The 19302-nt window shown below is 44.0% G+C and overlaps 2 protein-coding genes across 3 annotated transcripts in view; one reads left to right on the top strand and one right to left on the bottom strand.

Moving 5' to 3' along the window:
* Window positions 1-858: 858 nt before the first annotated feature.
* Window positions 859-10124, bottom strand: LOC138961639 (ficolin-2-like). Its single transcript, XM_070333310.1, has 7 exons — window positions 9994-10124; window positions 8933-9024; window positions 6731-6757; window positions 5520-5650; window positions 4772-4868; window positions 2938-3105; window positions 859-2084 (listed from the first exon to the last, which is right to left on the bottom strand). The coding sequence occupies exons 2-7, from the start codon at window positions 9021-9023 to the stop codon at window positions 1834-1836; spliced, it is 765 nt and encodes a 254-aa protein (XP_070189411.1). The 5' UTR covers window position 9024; window positions 9994-10124; the 3' UTR covers window positions 859-1833.
* A 2816-nt stretch (window positions 10125-12940) lies between these two features.
* LOC138960850 (uncharacterized) overlaps window positions 12941-19302 on the top strand; it is a 12873-nt gene continuing 6511 nt past the window's right edge. The window contains exons 1-5 of one of the 2 annotated variants that reach the window (XM_070332493.1): window positions 12941-13179; window positions 14678-14827; window positions 15505-15713; window positions 17223-17400; window positions 18299-18394. In XM_070332493.1, the coding sequence (XP_070188594.1) occupies window positions 13092-13179; window positions 14678-14827; window positions 15505-15713; window positions 17223-17400; window positions 18299-18394 (721 nt within the window). In that variant the 5' untranslated portion in view covers window positions 12941-13091. Of the gene's footprint in view, window positions 13180-14677; window positions 14891-15504; window positions 15714-17222; window positions 17401-18298; window positions 18395-19302 lie in introns of both variants that reach the window. The other variant, XM_070332492.1, reaches the window with a different exon arrangement.

The raw sequence follows: 19302 nt of genomic DNA, 5'->3' as shown, positions 1-19302 counted from the left end.
TGTGTGGGTGTGAGCGTGGGTATGTGCGCGTGTGTGTGTGCGCGTGTGGGAAAGTGTCCCATCATTATGTGTAGCGAACATCTGAGATTGTTGTTGATAACGATAGAGTCATTTGAATTGTGTATTGTGTACGTGATTGTGTTGCATTTATTTAAAGTTTATTTGTTTTTAAATGTGAAATTGTTGCTGTTATTAAGATTATTATATTTAAGATTGATTTAAGGCGCTTACGTTGTGTATTGTTGCTGTTATTAAGATGATTATATTTAAGATTGTAAGGCGCTTAGAACTTTTTTAGGATTCGCGCCCTATAAATACCCTTATTATCATTATTATTATTGTTCTTGCAGGTACCTCAGAGTGTACCATTACATTCGAGCGAAAAAGTATCGCCCAACATGAATATGTTTCTGTGTATGAATATGTTTTTTGAAAGAGCGATGATAAATGACACTTACAAAGCAATTGATTCAGTTTTATTCTTAAGGCCCGGTCACACAGCCCAAAAGTCACGTAAACGCATGAATCACGCACGAAATTCGATCCTTACGCGATACATGCGCGATTTGCGCATTTCATCAGTTTGTCTGACGTGGAGCCTCCGTAGTTGTCCGCCGATGTTCGCCGGATCGGTGCTTTACGCGATTCCAGTTTTTGAACAGCTCAAAACTCGGCTTCACGTAAGAATTTACGCAGTATTGCGCTGCTTTACGTAATTTCTGCGTAGTTTGCGTAGTTCTTACGCGAACAATGCGTGGAATATCAGTGATCGTTCGCGACTGTTGAAACGGGAATGCCAAGGCGCCGCGGTTGCATCAGTTTATATATGCGCGGAACGGACGTGCGCGCTGCCGCGCATTCCTTGCGCAGTTCATGCGCGAATCATGCGCGATTCATACGCAGTTCATTAGTGATAGTGCGCAGATTATACGTGGTTTTCCGTGGACCTTTGCGTACCTATGCGCTGTAGTGCGTGGTTTGTTAGTGATTTTTGCGTGATCTTTCCGTAGTTCTTGCGCAATTCATCGGTGATTTTCATCGCGTAAATCAGCGAAAATGGTCAAATTCTCGACCGACAAGCACGCACAACCAAATTTTATGCGTGATTCATGCGTTTACGCGACTTTTGGGCTGTTAACCAAAGCATACGTTGATAATAATTCCTGTTTAACAACTCCTTGGCCTGAAAGTAAGACAGAGGATGATTCATGAGTTGCTTAAAGCCGTTTGTGATTTCAACACCACTTTTCTTGAGTGTAATTCATAGGAGCTCGGTTGAGCGATGATAATGTTTTATGAAATCCAGTGTCTGATTAATTTGATTAGAACTGAATCTGCCTGTTCGAAGAATTATATTGGCTATTTATTAAAGTTACAGGTTCAGAATTTATTACGTGGCTGCTAAATGTTCTTGAGAGAGTTTATCCTCACAACAAGTATATAATTTTGTGTGAGTGTGTTAGTTGGGTTTTTGTTGATGTTTTTGTATCTTTATTGCTTAGTATTGGTCATTAAAATACAAAGTATCATATTGAGTGAACTAATTAGCTTCTTCTCTCAAACACGACGTTTTCTTTGAAATAGCATGAAACACTTACATAATAAGATTTTACAAAAATATTGCTAGTTCCTGAAGGCACTACATGTTGACATATTTAAACAAATGACAAACTGAAAGCGTTCACAGACCCTATGTTTAAGACAGTGTTTTGTCAGGAAATGCAAAATTACAACACCGACTGTTCGAGAAAGAATCGGTAACGACAGATTGTTTCCATTTCTTTTTTGAGCAAGTCCAGTTATACATAACATTAGTATGCCTGATGTGCCCACCTACATAGGCCTGGTTTTCATCTCGCTGAATTTCGAGGAATAAGAGCTCCCTCCGAAGCTGTCCCATATGACCCCATCTGATCTCGGAGCGTAGCTGCTGTTCTTGTAGCCACCATTCAGGTTGGACATATCGCAGTTCTTGTACCACCAGGCGCCATGTCTCATTTGTGCACAGTTCCCGCTGTAGGAGTCGTGGTCCTGGTCATAGGTGCTGAACTCTTTCCCACGGTGCCAACCAGTCAAGCTATCACCTGGGGTTGGAAAGATAAGGAACTGTAAGAGAAAGAGAGTGAGACTGAGACAGAGAGAGTGAGAGAGAGTGAGCGAGAGAGAGAGAAAAGAGTGAGCGAGAGAGAGAAATAGAGACAGATACAGAGGCAGAGAAAGAGAAAAGAAAGAGAGAGTGAGCGAGAGAGAGAAAGAGAATGAGCGAGACAGAGAAAGAGAGAGTGAGCGAGAGAGATACAGAGGCAGAGAGAGGGACATAGAGAGAGAAAGAGAGACTGAGCGCGCGAGAAAGAGAGAGATTTAGCGAGAGGGAAAGAGATAGGCTAGGGGGACAGAAAGAGAGAGAGTGAGCTAGAGAGAGAGGGAGGCAGATAGAGAGAGTGAACGAAAGAGAAAGAGGCAGAGAGAGAGTGAGTGAGAGGGAGAGAGTAGTAGGGAAATTAATTAGTCAGAGCCCTATCTGTCGGTGGCTCTTTGACGTGGCTGCATGTACTATGGGGTTCTGTTTATATATACACACTTTAAACATTAACACAGCCTGGTTGACCACTAACTGATCTTTGAGAGGGAAACAATAAAGGCGTTTACGCGTTTGATTTGTTGTTGTGTGAGAAACCGGTATGATAAGTTCAGCTATGAGACGGTGAAGAGACTTGTTTTTAAGATGATATTGAGTGAATTGGGAGAAGGATATAAGACACTGGCAGACTCGTCGAGAAAAAAGAGACTAGGCAAGAGAGAGAGAGAGAGAGAGAGAGAGAGAGAGAGAGAGAGAGAGAGAGAGAGAGAGGGTGGCATAGTCTGAAAATCCAAACCAGAAAAGTGTCTACCAAACTCTATATATTGCATCCATTATTTGGAACTTGGTTCACTTACGAGCGTTTCCTCCTGTGAAGGCGGTATAGTTCAGACGGTAGTTGTCGCTGCTGTCGCTGATGGCGAAGTTGCTGTAGGTTGCGTTACCCTTCGTCCCGTCCCACTTCATCAGGTCCACGCGTAGTACATTCCTCTGTCCAGACGTCACCTTGTACAGGTTGTCAAGACCTGAAATTTATCAGCGGCGTACACAGATCATATTCATGTATGGCCGTCCACTTACGCAGGGACCGGCAAGGTTGGCCTAGTGGTAAGGCGTCCGCTCCGTGATCGGGAGGTCGTGGGTTCGAACCCCGGCCGGGTCATACCTAAGACTTTAAAATTGGCAATCTAGTGGCTGCTCCGCCTGGCGTCTGGCATTATGGGGTCAGTGCTAGGACTGGTTGGTCCGGTGTCAGAATAATGTGACTGGGTGAGACATGAAGCCTGTGCTGCGACTTCTGTCTTGTGTGTGGCGCACGTTATATGTCAAAGCAGCACCGCCCTGATATGGCCCTTCGTGGTCGGCTGGGCGTTAAGCAAACAAACAAACATACGCAGGGTTCAAAGACCTGGTATGCATTGAAAACACACAGTTCATACCTCTGTCAGGTGCAGGGCCGGTATCAAGACCTAAAATACATCCACACACATAGTTTATATTACAGGGGCGGACGAGGGGGGGGGCACAGGGGGCACGTGCCCCCCCCCCCCCCGAAAAAAAGAAAAACAAAAAAAGAAGAAGAAAAAAAAAGATTTTTCTATGCTGATTCTATGACCATTTCTAAGTTCAAATGGCACCAGATGGCACCATTTTGCTTCTTTGGGCAAAAAAATTTTCCGGGGGGGCATGCCCCCGGACCCCCCTAGCAAATTCGGGCGCTTCGCGCCCATCACATTCACTTTCGATTCAAAGTGCCCCCCCCCTTACAAAGCAACTGATCCGCCCCTGTATTATATCTGGACATCAACATGTGCAGAGTATCACCTGGAAAGCACACACAGTTTAGACGTCAGCCCAGACGTCAACATGTGCGAGGCACTAAAACCTGGAACGTCAGTAACAATACACGGATTTCATATCTCTGTCTCGACGTCAGTATGTAAAGGGTGTCAAGACCTGACATTATATCAACACACAGAGTTCATATCTATATCTGGACATCACAAGCATGTACAAGGTGTCATGACCTGGAATACATGTATATATCAACACACAGAGTTCATATCTATATCTGGACACCACAAGCATGTACAGGGTGTCAAGACCTGAAATACATATAACAACGCACAGAGTTCATGTCTATATCTAGACACCACAAGCATGTGCAGGGTGTCAAGACCTGAAATATATCAACACACACAGTTCATATTCATGTCTAGATGTCAGCGTGTGCAGATTGTCAAGAAATGAAATGTATCAACACACTCCGTTTACACCTCTGTTCGGACGTCAGCATGTGCAGGATGCAAATACCTGGAAAGTATCAACACAATTATTTGTGCTGAAAAAACACAGGTGTGTCCAGAAAGTAGCAAGGTTGTAGATTCAGGGTATGTGTCCAAGTAGAACTAGGATGTTTCTCCATGTCAAAGCCTGCCCAGCAGTGTGGTGTTGCACATAATCGCTTGCAGAGGAAGGATTTGTATTTGTTAGGCCCGGCGCTCACCTATGTAATTTCAGCAGGACAGACGACGCACTGCAGATTATTACAGCCCGCTACACGCTGCATGAAAAGAAAACAGGCCAAGTACTCGTCATAATCCCTACCCGGCGCGGCATCAATAATCTGCAGTGCGTCGTCTGTGCCGCTGACTCTGCGCAGGTATAACTTGGCCCTTGGCAATGACTTACCGAGCCAAAACTCGCCACTGACGTCGCCAAAGCCGGTCTGATAGGATGCCCAGTTCCTGTAGAAATTCACGGAGCCATCTCGTCGGCGTTGAAACACCTGAAAAATCATTGACACGGTGATTTGACGAAGGCACTATTAATGCATTACAATTGCAAGCAAAAGCTTTGTCCTCTCTCCCACCCTCATCCCCCCTCTCTTCTCCCTCACTGGCCCCTCCTCACAATCTCTATCTCCCCCTACCTCCCTCGCTCTCTCTCAAACCTACAAGTCAGCCCTCATCATCAGTATCCTAGTCACAGTAAGCCTGTGGCGCACGTTGTCTGAAGTGTCTCTGTGTGCTTGGGTGCAAGTTTGTGCATGCGTGTTTACGTGCGAGTGTGTGTGTGTACGTTTGTGTTTATGCATGTGTGTGTGTGTGTACGTCATGTGTTTATGCATGTGTGTGTGTGTGTGTGCGAGCGTAATGTGTGTATTGTCCGTTTGCAGTTTGCCTGAAACACAGGGGTTTTTTTTGTGTTTTTTTATTTTTTTTTTTTTAAATATCTCAAGATCTTCACATATTGTAACATGTGAATAAGAACAAAAAAAGTTATTCAAACGTATACGTCCTTTAATTTGCATTTGCTAAAATATAGAGATTACATAAGATAAAGTAAATGTTTCCCCTTGTCAAGGCCTCCCAACAAAACAAACAGGTCGCTTTTTGTTGTCATCTGTTGCGTTCTATTATTTAAGAATAACACTTACCAACCATCCCCCACCATCAGTTTCCTGGTCACAGTAGACCCGTATCGGGGAGTTCCTGTTTCCAGGGTAGATAGTTACTGCACCGCTCCTGGTACTGAACCGCTTAGCCTCCACACAGTTCCGGGGTCTACCTGCACACCGCGAAGCAGACCAAGGATTAAAAACTGGTTCAAATCTGACGAGGAAAAGGTACGTGAAAAGTAGCATTTACGGTGCTGGAAGAAACCCTATAAATGAAATCTCGTAGCCATTCATTTTCAAATGTAGCCGAAAGACGCAAAACAGACACAGTCGTGTACACACAGACAGTCGGATAGAAACAGACACAGGGCGTGTACACACAGACAGTCGGATAGAAACAGACACAGTCGTGTACACACAGACAGTCGGATAGAAACAGACACAGGGCGTGTACACACAGACAGTCGGATAGAAACAGACACAGTCGTGTACACACAGACAGTCGGATAGAAACAGACACAGTCGTGTACACACAGACAGTCGGATAGAAACAGACACAGTCGTGTACACACAGACAGTCGGATAGAAACAGACACAGTCGTGTACACACAGACAGTCGGATAGAAACAGACACAGTCGTGTACACACAGACAGTCGGATAGAAACAGACACAGTCGTGTATACACAGACAGTCGGATAGAAACAGACACAGTCGTGTACACACAGACAGTCGGATAGAAACAGACACAGTCGTGTACACACATACAGTCGGATAGAAACAGACACAGTCGTGTACACACAGACAGTCGGATAGAAACAGACACAGTCGTGTACACACAGACAGTCGGATAGAAACAGACACAGTCGTGTACACACATACAGTCGGATAGAAACAGACACAGTCGTGTACACACAGACAGTCGGATAGAAACAGACACAGTCGTGTACACACATACAGTCGGATAGAAACAGACACAGTCGTGTACACACAGACAGTCGGATAGAAACAGACACAGTCGTGTACACACAGACAGTCGGATAGAAACAGACACAGGGCGTGTACACACAGACAGTCGGATAGAAACAGACACAGTCTCGGACAGACGAAAGACAGTCAGTGACACACACGCACACACACACACACACTCACACACAAACACACACACACACACACACACACACACACACACACACACACACACACACACACACACTTGACTCTAAATTATTCTTCCTCAGTGATCACTTACCTCTCCCTCTTATCCCATGGCGTCTACCTGAAAATTTGATTTGTCTTTATTAACAACAGTGCTCAACATATGACATAAATCAAGCAAAAAATTAAAAGTAAGCCTCTAAACAAAACATAACAACAACAGCAACATAAACAACAACAAAATGAACAACAGCATCTGCAACACAGCAAAACAAAACATGATTTGATCGTAAAGTACGTCACCAAGCCAGTGTCACTTTTTCACGTTTTGTTTGTTTTGTTGTTTTCTCTATTTGTTAGTTTTTTGTGGTTGCAAAGACTTGCCAGCTTTTGAAAAAATGCTTGAGACGCTTCGACATATCATCAAAAAACACAATCAAAAATGCGATTGCGTCCATTCTAACACATACGGCGAATTACATAAAACAACAACAGTAAAACATTCTATAAAGCAAATTGTACACACGCGTTGCGGGGTTTCCTGCAGACTGTAATACCCCCATTCCACACATCCGTTCTGGCTTCCGTTCCAGGACGGCTGCCACTCCCATCAGACGCTGCGCAAACGGCCGTTTTGGCATCTTTGCGCAGCGTCTGACTGTAGTGGCAGCCGTTCTGAGGACGGCTGGGAACGGAAGCTAGAACGGATGTGTGGAATGTGGGTATGACAACGCAGTGTGTGAGAGCGTTAGCGTTGCGTTACCATTGCGTTAAGTTCCATTAACGATCCATGAGTTCCGTAACCGATGTGTTAAGGTTCCATTACCGTTCATTTGGAACGGGCGGGGAATGGCTAACATTTTGAACATGCAGCCCGAACTCACCCGTCCCAACCGTCCCTACCGTTCAAATGAGTTCCGTTAACGTTACTTAAGGTTACATTCACAAGAAAGCGTATCCAACAGAATGGCAACAGTACTACTATACAATTAAGCAGAGCGATGTTGCCCAAATTTAGTAACCACACACTGATCACACAACTTTACAACGTGAGCAGATTTCTTTTACTGCCTCCCGATTTCTTCATTCCAAAGATATTGTGTGGTGTATAGAAGATGGAATGAATCAAGAAGTTGCACACTTATAGAGTACTTCCTCTGAACAGTTTTCCAGAGTGGCCCATTCTATATTTTGTAAAAACCGGTTTTGGGGGTAATCCCCAAGGATGTATGCATCACTGTGCGTCAATCGCAAGTAGGTTTTCAATGGTTGTTAATAACTTCTGTGTAATGAACTTCTGGCATGAGCTTAAAGGCCCACTTCACCTCCCAAATACAATCAGTTTCTGAGTCACCCGAGCTTTTACATGTATAACAAACATACTTGTATTTGAACGCTTACCACTGTGGGAGTCGGACGTCCTGTCGGCTTTCCGATGGGAACGATAAAAAAAAAATGAGAATATTTTTCCCGTCAAGCATATCGAGATGGATTCGAAGCTCCGCTATGGCGCGAAACAGATGTTTTGAACATTTGAAAGCACGGAGTTGGTTTACATGTCAAGACAGATGATGGTGTTCCCCGTGTTCAATAATGAGTGATGGCACTAACTGCTTTCGAGTGTATGAGGTTTTAGTCCAGAAGCGGGAACTATTTTATGCTTGCGTCAAGGGAAGTAACTTCTTATAGCTAAAGAGTGTATAGCACCGGGTTGTCGTCCCTTAACCTGTCGATGGCATTACGACAAATCTGCATAGTAAATGTACATTTCTTTTGAACTTGATGGATTTGATACAGCTTCATCTAAACCAAACGATCTTAATACAACAAGAGTAGGCTCGATAGGCAGTAGATTTACAAAGAACGCGTATGACGGTGAAAGCCGGGAATAAATCATTGAAGCGTGTTCAGTTATGGTTTATGTAAGCTAAATAGCGAAGCAAGTGATTTGTGTGAGTTCTGTAAAATTCTGTAAAAAGCCATTCCTTTTGTGTTTTTTATCAGGTTGAATAAAACCCAAAACAAAGAGTCTGCCAACGATCCAAAATTCAGTATTAAAAAAAACAAGAAAGGTAAGTTGTTGGAACGTTTGCTATTGACAAAACAATTCGTTACAGTAATGTATTGTTATGTCAATAACAAACGTTCCAACAACTTACCTTTCTTGGGTTTTTTATTTATCAGGTTAGTTTGGATTCTTTTGCAAAAAGCTCAAATCGTGCTGTAAACATCCTGCAAAGCGGAGTGAGCAAGTGACAAGTCAGGTACTAGTATGCTGAGCACGGTTGCATCTTACCCGCGAGATCGACGTCCACGTTGACCTGGACATTGAATGAAGTCACCACATACGTCACACACAGCAGGCAGAACGTCAGCGACACCTTCATCCTACAAGCCACGACGAAGTAAGATCAGATAAAATAAGATCAGAATAGATAGGAAAAGATAAGCTCAGCTTACATAAGATATGGTAATGTACGAAGGTACTTTTAGATAAGATAGGGTAAGATACTTTTAATGATGATTTTAGTACTGTCGGTAGTCCTAAGCTTCATGTTTTGAATCTTTGTATTCATTCATGTATTTGTCATTTATTGACGTGTAACCGAGTGCCGTAACACTACGATCACCTCGGGAGGCGAAGTGCAATCAAACAGGATTGAAAATGTTAGGGCTAATTTCTTAGCCATATAAAAACTGTTATGCAAACCCGAAGGTTTCCATGAACATACAGACAATCGGAAACCACCAGACCCTATCACAAACAGAATTCCACAATCTACCGGTGTTGACTTAAAGGCCAACAACTCGGGTGCAGAGTCTGCTGTGAAAGGAGCGGTAGCCTCTCCTGTCACAGACGGATGATAGGGGTCGGGTAGGGGGATAGAGTAGGGGTTCTCGTGGACTGCAGAAACATTATAAGATGTTTGGTAGCTTGTTGTCATACCAGCTTTTTTGTCGGTCCGTGGGGGGCATACCGAGGTCGAGGTTGAACAAGATGTAACAGAAGGCTCTCCGAACCAAATAAACAAAATACCAACAAAACAAAAAAAAATAAACACACACACACACAAAAACATGCATTTCGCGATTGTTACCAATGCGTGTGTTTAATGTCAAGTTCCATCCTGTACATTTCTAAGTGTAAAAAGAAAAGTAAGTAATTGTTCCCAGACGAAACGCAGTCCCTGGTGGGTTTTGAATAATCTCGTAATCGAGAAATGAGAAAAAAAAGAATCAGATATGGATGTTGGACACAAAGTCATTGAAACAACACAAAAAGCTACCTCCAAAGTACAAACACAACCATCACGACTATCAGCAGTAACAGCAATATTCTCGATTACGAATACTTACGTGAGCAAACTTCACTCCTCAAAATGTTTGCAGCTGGAAAATGTCCGTCTTGAGCGCAGAGAAGACAATCTTCTGAAGTTCACAGAAAGATCTGCGCCAAAACCTCCCCGTCCCTTATCTTTATACACTAAGTTTTAGTTGATAATAACAGTACGGATTGAACTTATTGCCTCCGATTGGCTGGTACAAACCACGTGGACAAGCTGGCCGCAGTGTTGAATATTCATTTCATTGGTTTCTCTCCTGAAACTTGTACATATTTGGAATCACGGCCAAAAAAAGGATATACATTGCAAGAAAATGAAGGTGGAAGATGAGAGGCTTACAGATGTTGTTCTGTGATTGGCTGGCCTTGGTCACGTGATGCATGATGGGCGAAGTGTTTTTGCAATAGGTTGTGAGTCAACTCATTTTCTCGACGATTCGTCGTCACATCCGTTAATCTCAGCAAAGGGAAGGCAGTTAAACCGACGTCAATGTTTTACAAAAGAGCGAAATGAAGAAGGAATGTTGATATCTATAGTGATTTGCCGTCAATAAAGACAGACTCCTTTCCGTGAAAATAGTCCTGCTCACCATCTCCGATCTGACTTATACATGGGCAATGACCATTCATCCACTTGGATACATACCAACAGTCAACATCCTGACTAATTGCTTTGGTCAGTTGGATATTTTAATGAATGAAAGGACCAAAAAAACAACCAGTTGCTTGAAGAAACAAACAAACAAAAAAAAGCACTGTACTCACGTTGGAATGACGAAAACGAAACAAATACAGGCGACGTTTCGACCACGGAGGTCTTCATCAGGCACAAGAATTACACACAAAAAGAAGAAGACAGACGTGTAATTCTTGTGCCTGATGAAGACCCCTGTGGTCGAAACGTCGCCTGTATTTGTTTCGTTTTTGTCATTCCAACGTGAGTACGGTGCTTTTTGGTCTTTTTGTTTTTCGCTCTTTCGTGCAGTCGCCATTGTTCTATTGCTTTAAGATACAAATTAACCTGAAATGCTACCACCCGTTTACATAGAGAATGCAACCAGGCTTTTAATTCTGTGTATGTGACCAAGAGGGATGATGCTGTCCCCTTGCAGGTGCTTGGCTAGATATTAAATGGTGAGCCAAACTATTTTGACGAGGATGACAGTGTTCAAGTATGTAATGCAGCCTGCAACGTATTTTCTCGACATTTCCTCGCCACACCCTCTTCTCTCGCCAGAAAGAAAGAACTTTCAACCGACGTTTATGACTGACAGACGAGAAAAGTGAAGGGATAGTGATCGTGAACATACAATTTCATGTCAAATGTATGTATTGTCGAAGGTTCTCATTGTGGGGCTTTTGTTGATTTTGTGTATGATTGTGTGTCTCTGTGTGTATGTGTGTGTGTGTGTGTGTGTGTGTGTGTGTGTGTGTGTGTGTGTGTGTGTGTGTGTGTGTATGTGTGTGTCCAAATGAAGTCGTGTAACATACTGTCACGACATTTGCTTGACACACCCGCTTCTCACCCAGAAGCAAACAATGTTCAACTGATGTTTATAACCGACATGAGAGCGACGAGAAGGGATTGCGACTATGAATATATGAGAATATATCTCGTACGATTGCATGCCAGATGTGTGTATATGTGGCGTTTCTGATAAAGAAGAAGTTGTTACTCTGACTTTTTGAATTTGATTTGATTGGTTATAAGTATTGGGCGGTGCTGACATCAATGTGTGTGTGTGCGTGTGTGTGTGTGTGGATGTGTGTGTGGATGTGTGTGTGTGCTTGTGTGTGTGTGTGTGTGTGTGTGTGTGTTTGTGTGTGTGTGTGTGTGTGTGTGTGTGTGTGTGCGAGTGAGTTTGTGTGTGTGTTTGTGAGTCTGTTTGTCTATGTGTATGTACTTTAAGACATGTGTCAGCACAAATCTCCGAAAGTTTGAAGACAATGCGTTAAGGCCAACAAAAAAAGGTGTGGTTAAGGTAACATAGCCAAAAAAAATAGGGTAGGAAGGTAGGCAATCACTTTTTTTTTTTTTACTTTTTTTTCTAATGTGTACAAATTAAACCTACTTGACAGGGAAATAAGTGTGCGACTCGAGCGCTTTCGCTTTCATTGCGTTTTCTGCACTCGGTTTTTTTGTTGGTTTTTTTACAAAAATTAATGTAATAAAAAGTTATAGGGTCGGCCCATAAAAATAGGGTAGGTCGGGTTACCGTAACCACACCTATTTTTTTTTTAGGCCTAACGAGTTTCTCAAATGTACCATTTTTTGTCTCATTTCCCGCTAAAACGGCTTCAAAAACTGCCTTGTATGCCTGCTGAGAGGATTGACACCTACACCGCTCAGCATGCCATAGCGTCCATGGTAGACAAGATATGCGAACAAAACCGACTGATTTTGATGCAGATTTGATTGTTCTGTCTAAGGACATGCTAAACATGTTTCGTTTTGGCAGTTCTGATTTGTTGTCAATTTTAACGCGGGAACCTTGATTTTGCGAATTTGATTTTGGGGGGTGTCTGTGTTGTAGGTTCCACTGTATCGACACTACGTCATGTAAACTCAATCTGTTTTCTGAATAAGTTAGGGGAATAAACGGCCTTTCCCGTCATATAATTGGTTTTACGATAAACGGCTTCATCCGAAAGATCTGCCCTAAAACGCATCTGTATAGTTTTTTATGACGAGTAGTGTAGTTAACACGATTTACATAGAATGAAGAAGTACAATGTATGCCATGTAGTTACTGAATGTAGGTTGAGCTTGCGGAATATTGTTTGAATATTGCACCTGCAGTGATGACGTCACACGTGACGTCGAAGCTACAGGTAAGCGAGGTGTAAACTGATGGTATTTACGGGAAGCTGAATGTGCCTTTAACCGAGACCACGCTGACCGGGACATGATTTTCCCTTTAACCTGACGTCACAGCTGTTCGTGAATGACGCAAAAAGGATTCTTCGCGCTGCCTTTCCGAAACCCCATGATATCAAGGTTTTACATTAGCCTGACTGGGAAATAAATGAAGACAGTACTTTCACTGTAGAATTTTAATTGGTTTAACAAGGAGCCAACGTGTTCGATGAATGACTATTGCAACAACTTACGATGAGAGCACCACTTTTTCATGTCTTCGTTTGCGTGACTCTACAATGTTTTTCCTTCACGCAAGCAACTTCGGGGACAGGACAAGAAGGTACAGCCTGTGATATCTGTATTTTACCTTTTCATTTAATACTTTCCAAGCGATTTCAAAATTGCTAAGACCATCAGTGTGTGTGTGTGTGTGTGTGTGTGTGTGTGTGTGTGTGTGTGTGTGTGTGTGTGTGTGTGTGTGTGTGTGTGTGTGTACCCATGTTTCCACAGGTTTGGTTGCCTAAATCACCATAAGGCAACCATCCACACGTGGATGACAACCTAAACTCTGGATGGCAACCTAATTGTGTGGATGGTCGCTTCATTTAACACCGTTAAATTGACTTTTTTGACGGAAAGAATGTCATAACAATGTTCAAAATGACATTCCTTCCGTCCTCCATAGGCGACGAAATAGGTCAAATTTTGTGCATTTTTTAGTGCAAAATTCTTCGATGCCGGAGCGAGTACTGCACCCAGTGCTGTTGTAGTGCAAGTGCACTAGAAAGGCACTACACCCAGTGCCGCCTCTTAGGTAACCATCCACACTTTAGGTACGTGTGTGTGTGTGTGTGTGTGTGTGTGTCGTATGAAGTCGGTGTGTGTGTGGGTAGCCTATGTGTCTGTGTGCGTGCGTGTGAGTTTGAATTCAGTGTGTGTGTGTGTGTGTGTGTGTGTGTGTGTGTGTGTGTGTGTGTGTGTGTGTGTGTGTGTAAATCTATGTGGCTGGCCGGCTGGCTGGTATGCTATTCATCTAAGGAAAGCTGTGGAATCTACAATACCAGAAGGACAGCAAAGCAGGGACACAGGAGAATGTTTTAGGCAACCGTTAGCCGATTTAAAGTTCATCTTATCAATTAAGCATAGTAACAGCGCATTTTCGGGCAAATTGCATGCGTGTCTAAATTACATTCCTGATTATGTCCCTTGACGTCCATCATGTTAAATTCACCAGAAAACGTCCTCAAAATGTCTACTTCAATACTATACCTCAAAAGGTCTCCTTTTATTGAATAAATAACTGCCACATCATATATCTGTCGAGTGCTTAATTATTTCTGTTCGTCACAGCAGAATAAATGTAACTGAGGTAAGTGTCCCAAATCAATATGTCCTTGAACAGTACTGTTTTACCACGATTTTGAGCTCCCGTTCGCAAAGCTGGGCACTGTCAGCTTCCTAGAATTTGGAACACTCAATTTGAATACAGTAAACCTTCCATCAAACGCCCTTGAAATGTCCAGAACAATCAGTCGTAAAAAGGAGGGGTCTTTATGGTAATTTGAGGGTAGACTTTCATCTCAGGCTAGGCAACTTCTTGTTGAATGTCTTCTGTCACAGCTGTCTCCGCTTCCCAACCTGTTGCGAATAGACTCTTGGTCTTTGATTATTGATTGAATCTTGGTTTTTTTCCCACTCCCAGACTAATGCGATACCGATCGCGGTTTCACCTTTCTTGCTCCACTCAATGACTTACTCTAACTTCTAGAGTCAAAAGTTATTACCAAGAAGAATACCCGTATGCCCATGTGTGTGTCGTCATCTTCTTTTCTTGGTAGGTTGCACCACAAGACTTGACTTCATACCACAAGCTGCCATTACAACAACGGGCTTCAACTCTGGAGACGCTCTTCAGGTCATGTGTTTCACATCTCTGTGGCCTTCAACTTCGCCCTCCCTTCTCTCCTTGACCTTGGGAGTATACACAAGTGAGTCAGCAGAATCGAGGAACAATGAAAAATCAGACAGTGGGAAGTCCACCGCTAACAAAGGTAAAAATGAACGCGCGACTGAGTAAAGTTCAAGGTCAGTGTCCCAGATCAATAGACGAATTCCGAAAACAAATCCGTCGGGTTTGGATTTGTTGAGGGAGAGTGGCCTTTTCTTGCGAAAACTCTGCCAAACATTGGAGGGTCCAATCACTAGCAACAGGAGTGTCTGAAACACGTGCTCGGCCCGTCCACGTGTTTCACACACACCCATCGCTAATGATTGGCCCCTCCAATGTTTGGCAGAGGTTTTGGAAGAAAATGTCACTCTTCCCCAACACATACAAACCCGACGGAGTTATTTCAACAAATTGTCTCTTATTTCAAAAAAGCCCTGAAGTAACGTCTCTTGAGAATGAAATAAAGATCACAGAATCAATCGAAATTCACACTTTTGACTACAATTTTGCTTGAGTTACAAGAGATTGACAAAGTGCTCCCTGTGTCATAATAGGATCCCAAATGACCTAGCAATTTTCCTTTCCTTTATTTGGTGTTTAACGTCGTTTTCAACCGTTCAAGGTTATATCGCGACGGACCTAGCAATGGGATAATACAGAAATGAAGAGGACACATAAAAAAAAAACTAAAAGAAAGAATACTTATATGTAAAACAGGCACCAACAGCGGTGCAAATGCTGGGAAGAACAAGAGAGCAGACAAGAGCGGTCAGAGGACTGCGGACAGTGCGGCCGTCACGCTGGTCAAGACGGACATGGCCAAGCTGGCCTTCCCGGGCCCCTCTGCCCGAGACTCCTACCGTGGCTTCCCCAATGTCACGCTGTCCCCTGGGTTTGAAGGCAAGGGTGTCAGCGCCATGGCCCATGTGGGTTAACAAGGTTTTTTTCGCTTCGATTGATGTTCTTTCGCCTTGAGTCGCCTTGTGGTGAGATATGTGCGCGTTATAAATTCTCGTATTATTCTTCTTCTTTTGTTTCTTCGTTCGTGGGGGCCCGGTGTAGGATCCGGTCCGGTCCCCCCTCTGAAGTAGTCCGCCGGGGGACCAATTCGTAGCAAAAACTGCTCTATAATGGTCCCCCCTTAGACATCCAGCCTCGTTTTTCTTGTTACAATGTTAGTAATGTTACCAGCAATTTCAGAGAAAAGAAAGGAAAGAATCAGAGACTGGTTTCATTTCTTCTTATCAGTATTTATTTATTATTCATTTTATTTCATGTGATTTTTCTTTTGAACGGCATTATAAATCAGATCTATTTTATTTTCTGCAAAATATAGTCAAACAAAGAGATTTCTGTCTGTGCACTACATAATACCGGACGAAGATATAGATTGAAAATGGCTTGAATGCCTAAGAAAAACGAGGCTGGATGTCTAAGGGGGGACCATTATAGAGCAGTTTTTGCCACGAATTGGTCCCCCGGGGGACTACTTCAGAGGGGGGACCGGACCGGATCCTACACCGGTAGCTCAGTTGGTAGAGCACTGGACTTGTGATCGGAAGGTCGCAGGTTCGAATTCGGGCCGGGACGGACACGGGTCAACTTTATGTGCTGACCCAGAGACGGAAGCCATGTCCCACCCCCGTGTCACTACAATGGCACGAAAAGGTCCTTGGCCATTCTGCCATAAGTGCAGGTGGCTGAATACACCTAAACCCGCAGACACCTGGGTAGCGCGACTCCGTTGCTGCTAGCTTTCCCCTGGGAGGAAGCGACCCGAATTTCCCAGCGATGGGACAATAAAGTAAGGAAAGGGAGGAGGAAAGGAAACTCCCACGTTCACTCATGTTTTTATACAAGTGGGTTTTTACGTGCATGACCGTTTATAGCCCGCCATTCAGGTAGCCATACACCGCTTTCGGGGGATTCGATTGATGTTGAATGACCCGGTGTGGGTTTTTTTTTAATTGATTTTGCAGACTGGCACGCGTGCGGCCTTTAAGAAATATATTCATCAAAAATGTCCAGCTCCGCACAGGAATCAGTCAGAATGTTGATTTTTGGGATGTGTCTAAGTAGAGAGTTGATCTTGTCTTATGACAGACTACTCAGTTTGTTTGTTTGTTCGTTCATGGGCTGAAACTCCCACGGCTTTTACGTGTATGACCATTTTTACCCCGCCATTTAGGCAGCCATACGCCGCTTTCGGGGGGAAGCATGCTGGGTATATTCGTGTTTTTATAACCCACCGAACTCTGACATGGATTACAGGATCTTTTCCGTGCGCACTTGGTCTTGTGCTTGCACATTAGTTGACCTGGGACCACGGCCGGGATTTGAACTCACGACCTTCCGATTAGGAGGCCGATGTCTTATCCACCAGACCACTGCGCCCGTCAGACTATACTCAGTAAAGTCGTGGACTGTATTCTCAGGTGCCCTCCAGTGACATTGGCCTTGGTCTGGAGGTGCGGATGTCTTCAGTCACCTGCGACCTGGCGTTCAGGGCGTTCTTCTGCACCGCCAGCAGCTGCGAGGCGGACAAGACCTCAGGAGCTGGGTGTGGAGCTCGTTTGGTTGAGACCTTGGTCTCTCCGGCTGTCGTTGTCAAAGGTGAATGTGTACTTGAAATGTTTCTTAAGCCCGCGTCCTTAATTGAGCCCGAAGTGGACTTCGCGAAGACTTCGCGAAGTCTTTTAACCGAAAACTCAGTGCTAAAGCTTCGTGCAGCAAGCTTCGCGACGTAAACTTCGCGTAGTCGACTTTGCGCACTTAAGGACAGGCTGTACGTTTGCGCATTGGTCGGAGCTTGTCGCAATTGTCCCTTTTTTTGTAACAATACCAGAAGTGTTGCTACGGTATTTATTTTCTTTGTCAAATTTGCCGAAATGGCTGTAAAGTTTCGGCAATTTTCAGAACTGTAAGGAAGACTTTGGCTTCACTGCCACCCAACGTTAAAACAAATTACCGCAAAGTATTCGGCGATTTTACTCAAATACTGTATTAAAATTGCAAACAAACTTTGTTGTTATCGGTGGGTAACTCACTTCAAACTGCTGAAATTTAAAGATGGATATCTAAAAGTGCTCGTACGAGTACATCACTGAATGCAAAAACGTGGTAACACAGAACTGAGCTCGATCAATGAAGCTGCCATCGTACAATTTACCTGCGGGTGAACTAAATTATCTCGCCTCTGCTGTTAAAGAGCTCTCTCTCTGGTGTATTGTGCTAGTCGGATATTCTACAACCTGGCTGCTTCCTGAGCACAATGGTGTGTGTGTGTGTGTGTGTGTGTGTGCGTGCGTGCGTGCGTGCGTGCGTGTGTGTGTGTGTATGTGTGCGTGTGTGTCAGTGTGTGCGTGCGTGCATGCGAAGGATTCGCCAAAGGCTGTCCCTGTGTGTGCTGTCAAAGGCCTTTTCAAAGTCGACGAAGTTGATGTACAGCTGTCTCTGCCATGCTGTGCGTGTGTGTGTGTGTAACTAATTACTTACCAATGTCAACCCGCAGGCTGCCCTTCTACTCAAGGGTCTGACCAGTTTGCGACCCCCAGATGTACACAGTCCAGACTCTTGACCGGTCCTGAGGAGGGGCCTGACATCACAGGTACAGTGGAACCCCCTTTTAAGCCCACCCGCCCCCCCAGCCCCCCCCCCCCCCCCCTCCAGTTTTAGAGAGAACTATTTTTGGGATAAAAGTCGCAGCTTACTTCATTTCGATGCTTCGTATATTCTCTCGTGTGCCAGGAGAGTTAACTCTGACTGACTGCTGTCGTGCACGTGTGTAATGCTTACTTCCCTTTTTCAGATCGCCAGATTTATACTTCCCGGGTTTTTTTCTTCAGATTTGTTCTTCATAACGTCTGCACATCTCCCGCTATTTTAAAACATCCCCTGTTGTAAGACCTGAGTTTGTAAGGTTTCTGGCAGTCTTTAACGGCAAAGTCCTTTCTGTGAAAATAGCTCTGCTCACAGATATTTTAGTACATGGGATAAGACCATAACTCCACTTGGACATTGCCAAAAAAACAAGTCTGGCTGCTTCTTGTGCAGAGTTAGAATTGTTGGGGTGAATGAATTCCTTAAAAGCCCCTGGATGGCCTCAACTCAAGTAAAAGCCCCTGGATGGCCTCAACTCAAGTAAAAGCCCCTGGATGGCCTCAACTCAAGTAAAAGCTTGGTCAGACCTGAGATAGTAAAGTTTAAGGGGCTTATTGTCCGTCAGGTCTTAATTGCTTATATTGGACATGAATTGGTTTATTCGATTCGAGTTTTTACGCCCTCACGGCTTTTGATGTATGCGTAATTAGGTGGTATCAGCCATCTGCACTTATGGTAGAATGACCAAGATCTTTAACGTGCCATTGTGGTGACACGGGGGTGGGAGATGGATACCGTCTCTGGGTCTGCACATAAAGTTGACCCGTGTCCGTCCCGGCCCGGATTCGAACCAGTCCAGTCCAGTGCTCTACCACCTGAGCTACCCGGGCCCCGACCTGAGATCGTGAGCCGACG

Source organism: Littorina saxatilis, linkage group LG3 (assembly GCF_037325665.1).
Source record: "Littorina saxatilis isolate snail1 linkage group LG3, US_GU_Lsax_2.0, whole genome shotgun sequence".
Taxonomy (NCBI): Eukaryota; Metazoa; Mollusca; class Gastropoda; order Littorinimorpha; family Littorinidae; genus Littorina; species Littorina saxatilis.
This window is presented reverse-complemented; position numbering and strand designations above follow the sequence as displayed.

Coding starts and splice junctions, on each gene's coding strand:
- LOC138961639 (XM_070333310.1), bottom strand. CDS start 9,023: ATGAAGGTGTCGCTGACGTTCTGCCTGCTGTGTGTGACGTATGTGGTG. Junction 6,758..8,932: donor CGTGGACGTCGATCTCGCGG/GTAAGATGCAAC, acceptor TCAAATTTTCAG/GTAGACGCCATGGGATAAGA. Junction 5,651..6,730: donor CCATGGGATAAGAGGGAGAG/GTAAGTGATCAC, acceptor CGCGGTGTGCAG/GTAGACCCCGGAACTGTGTG.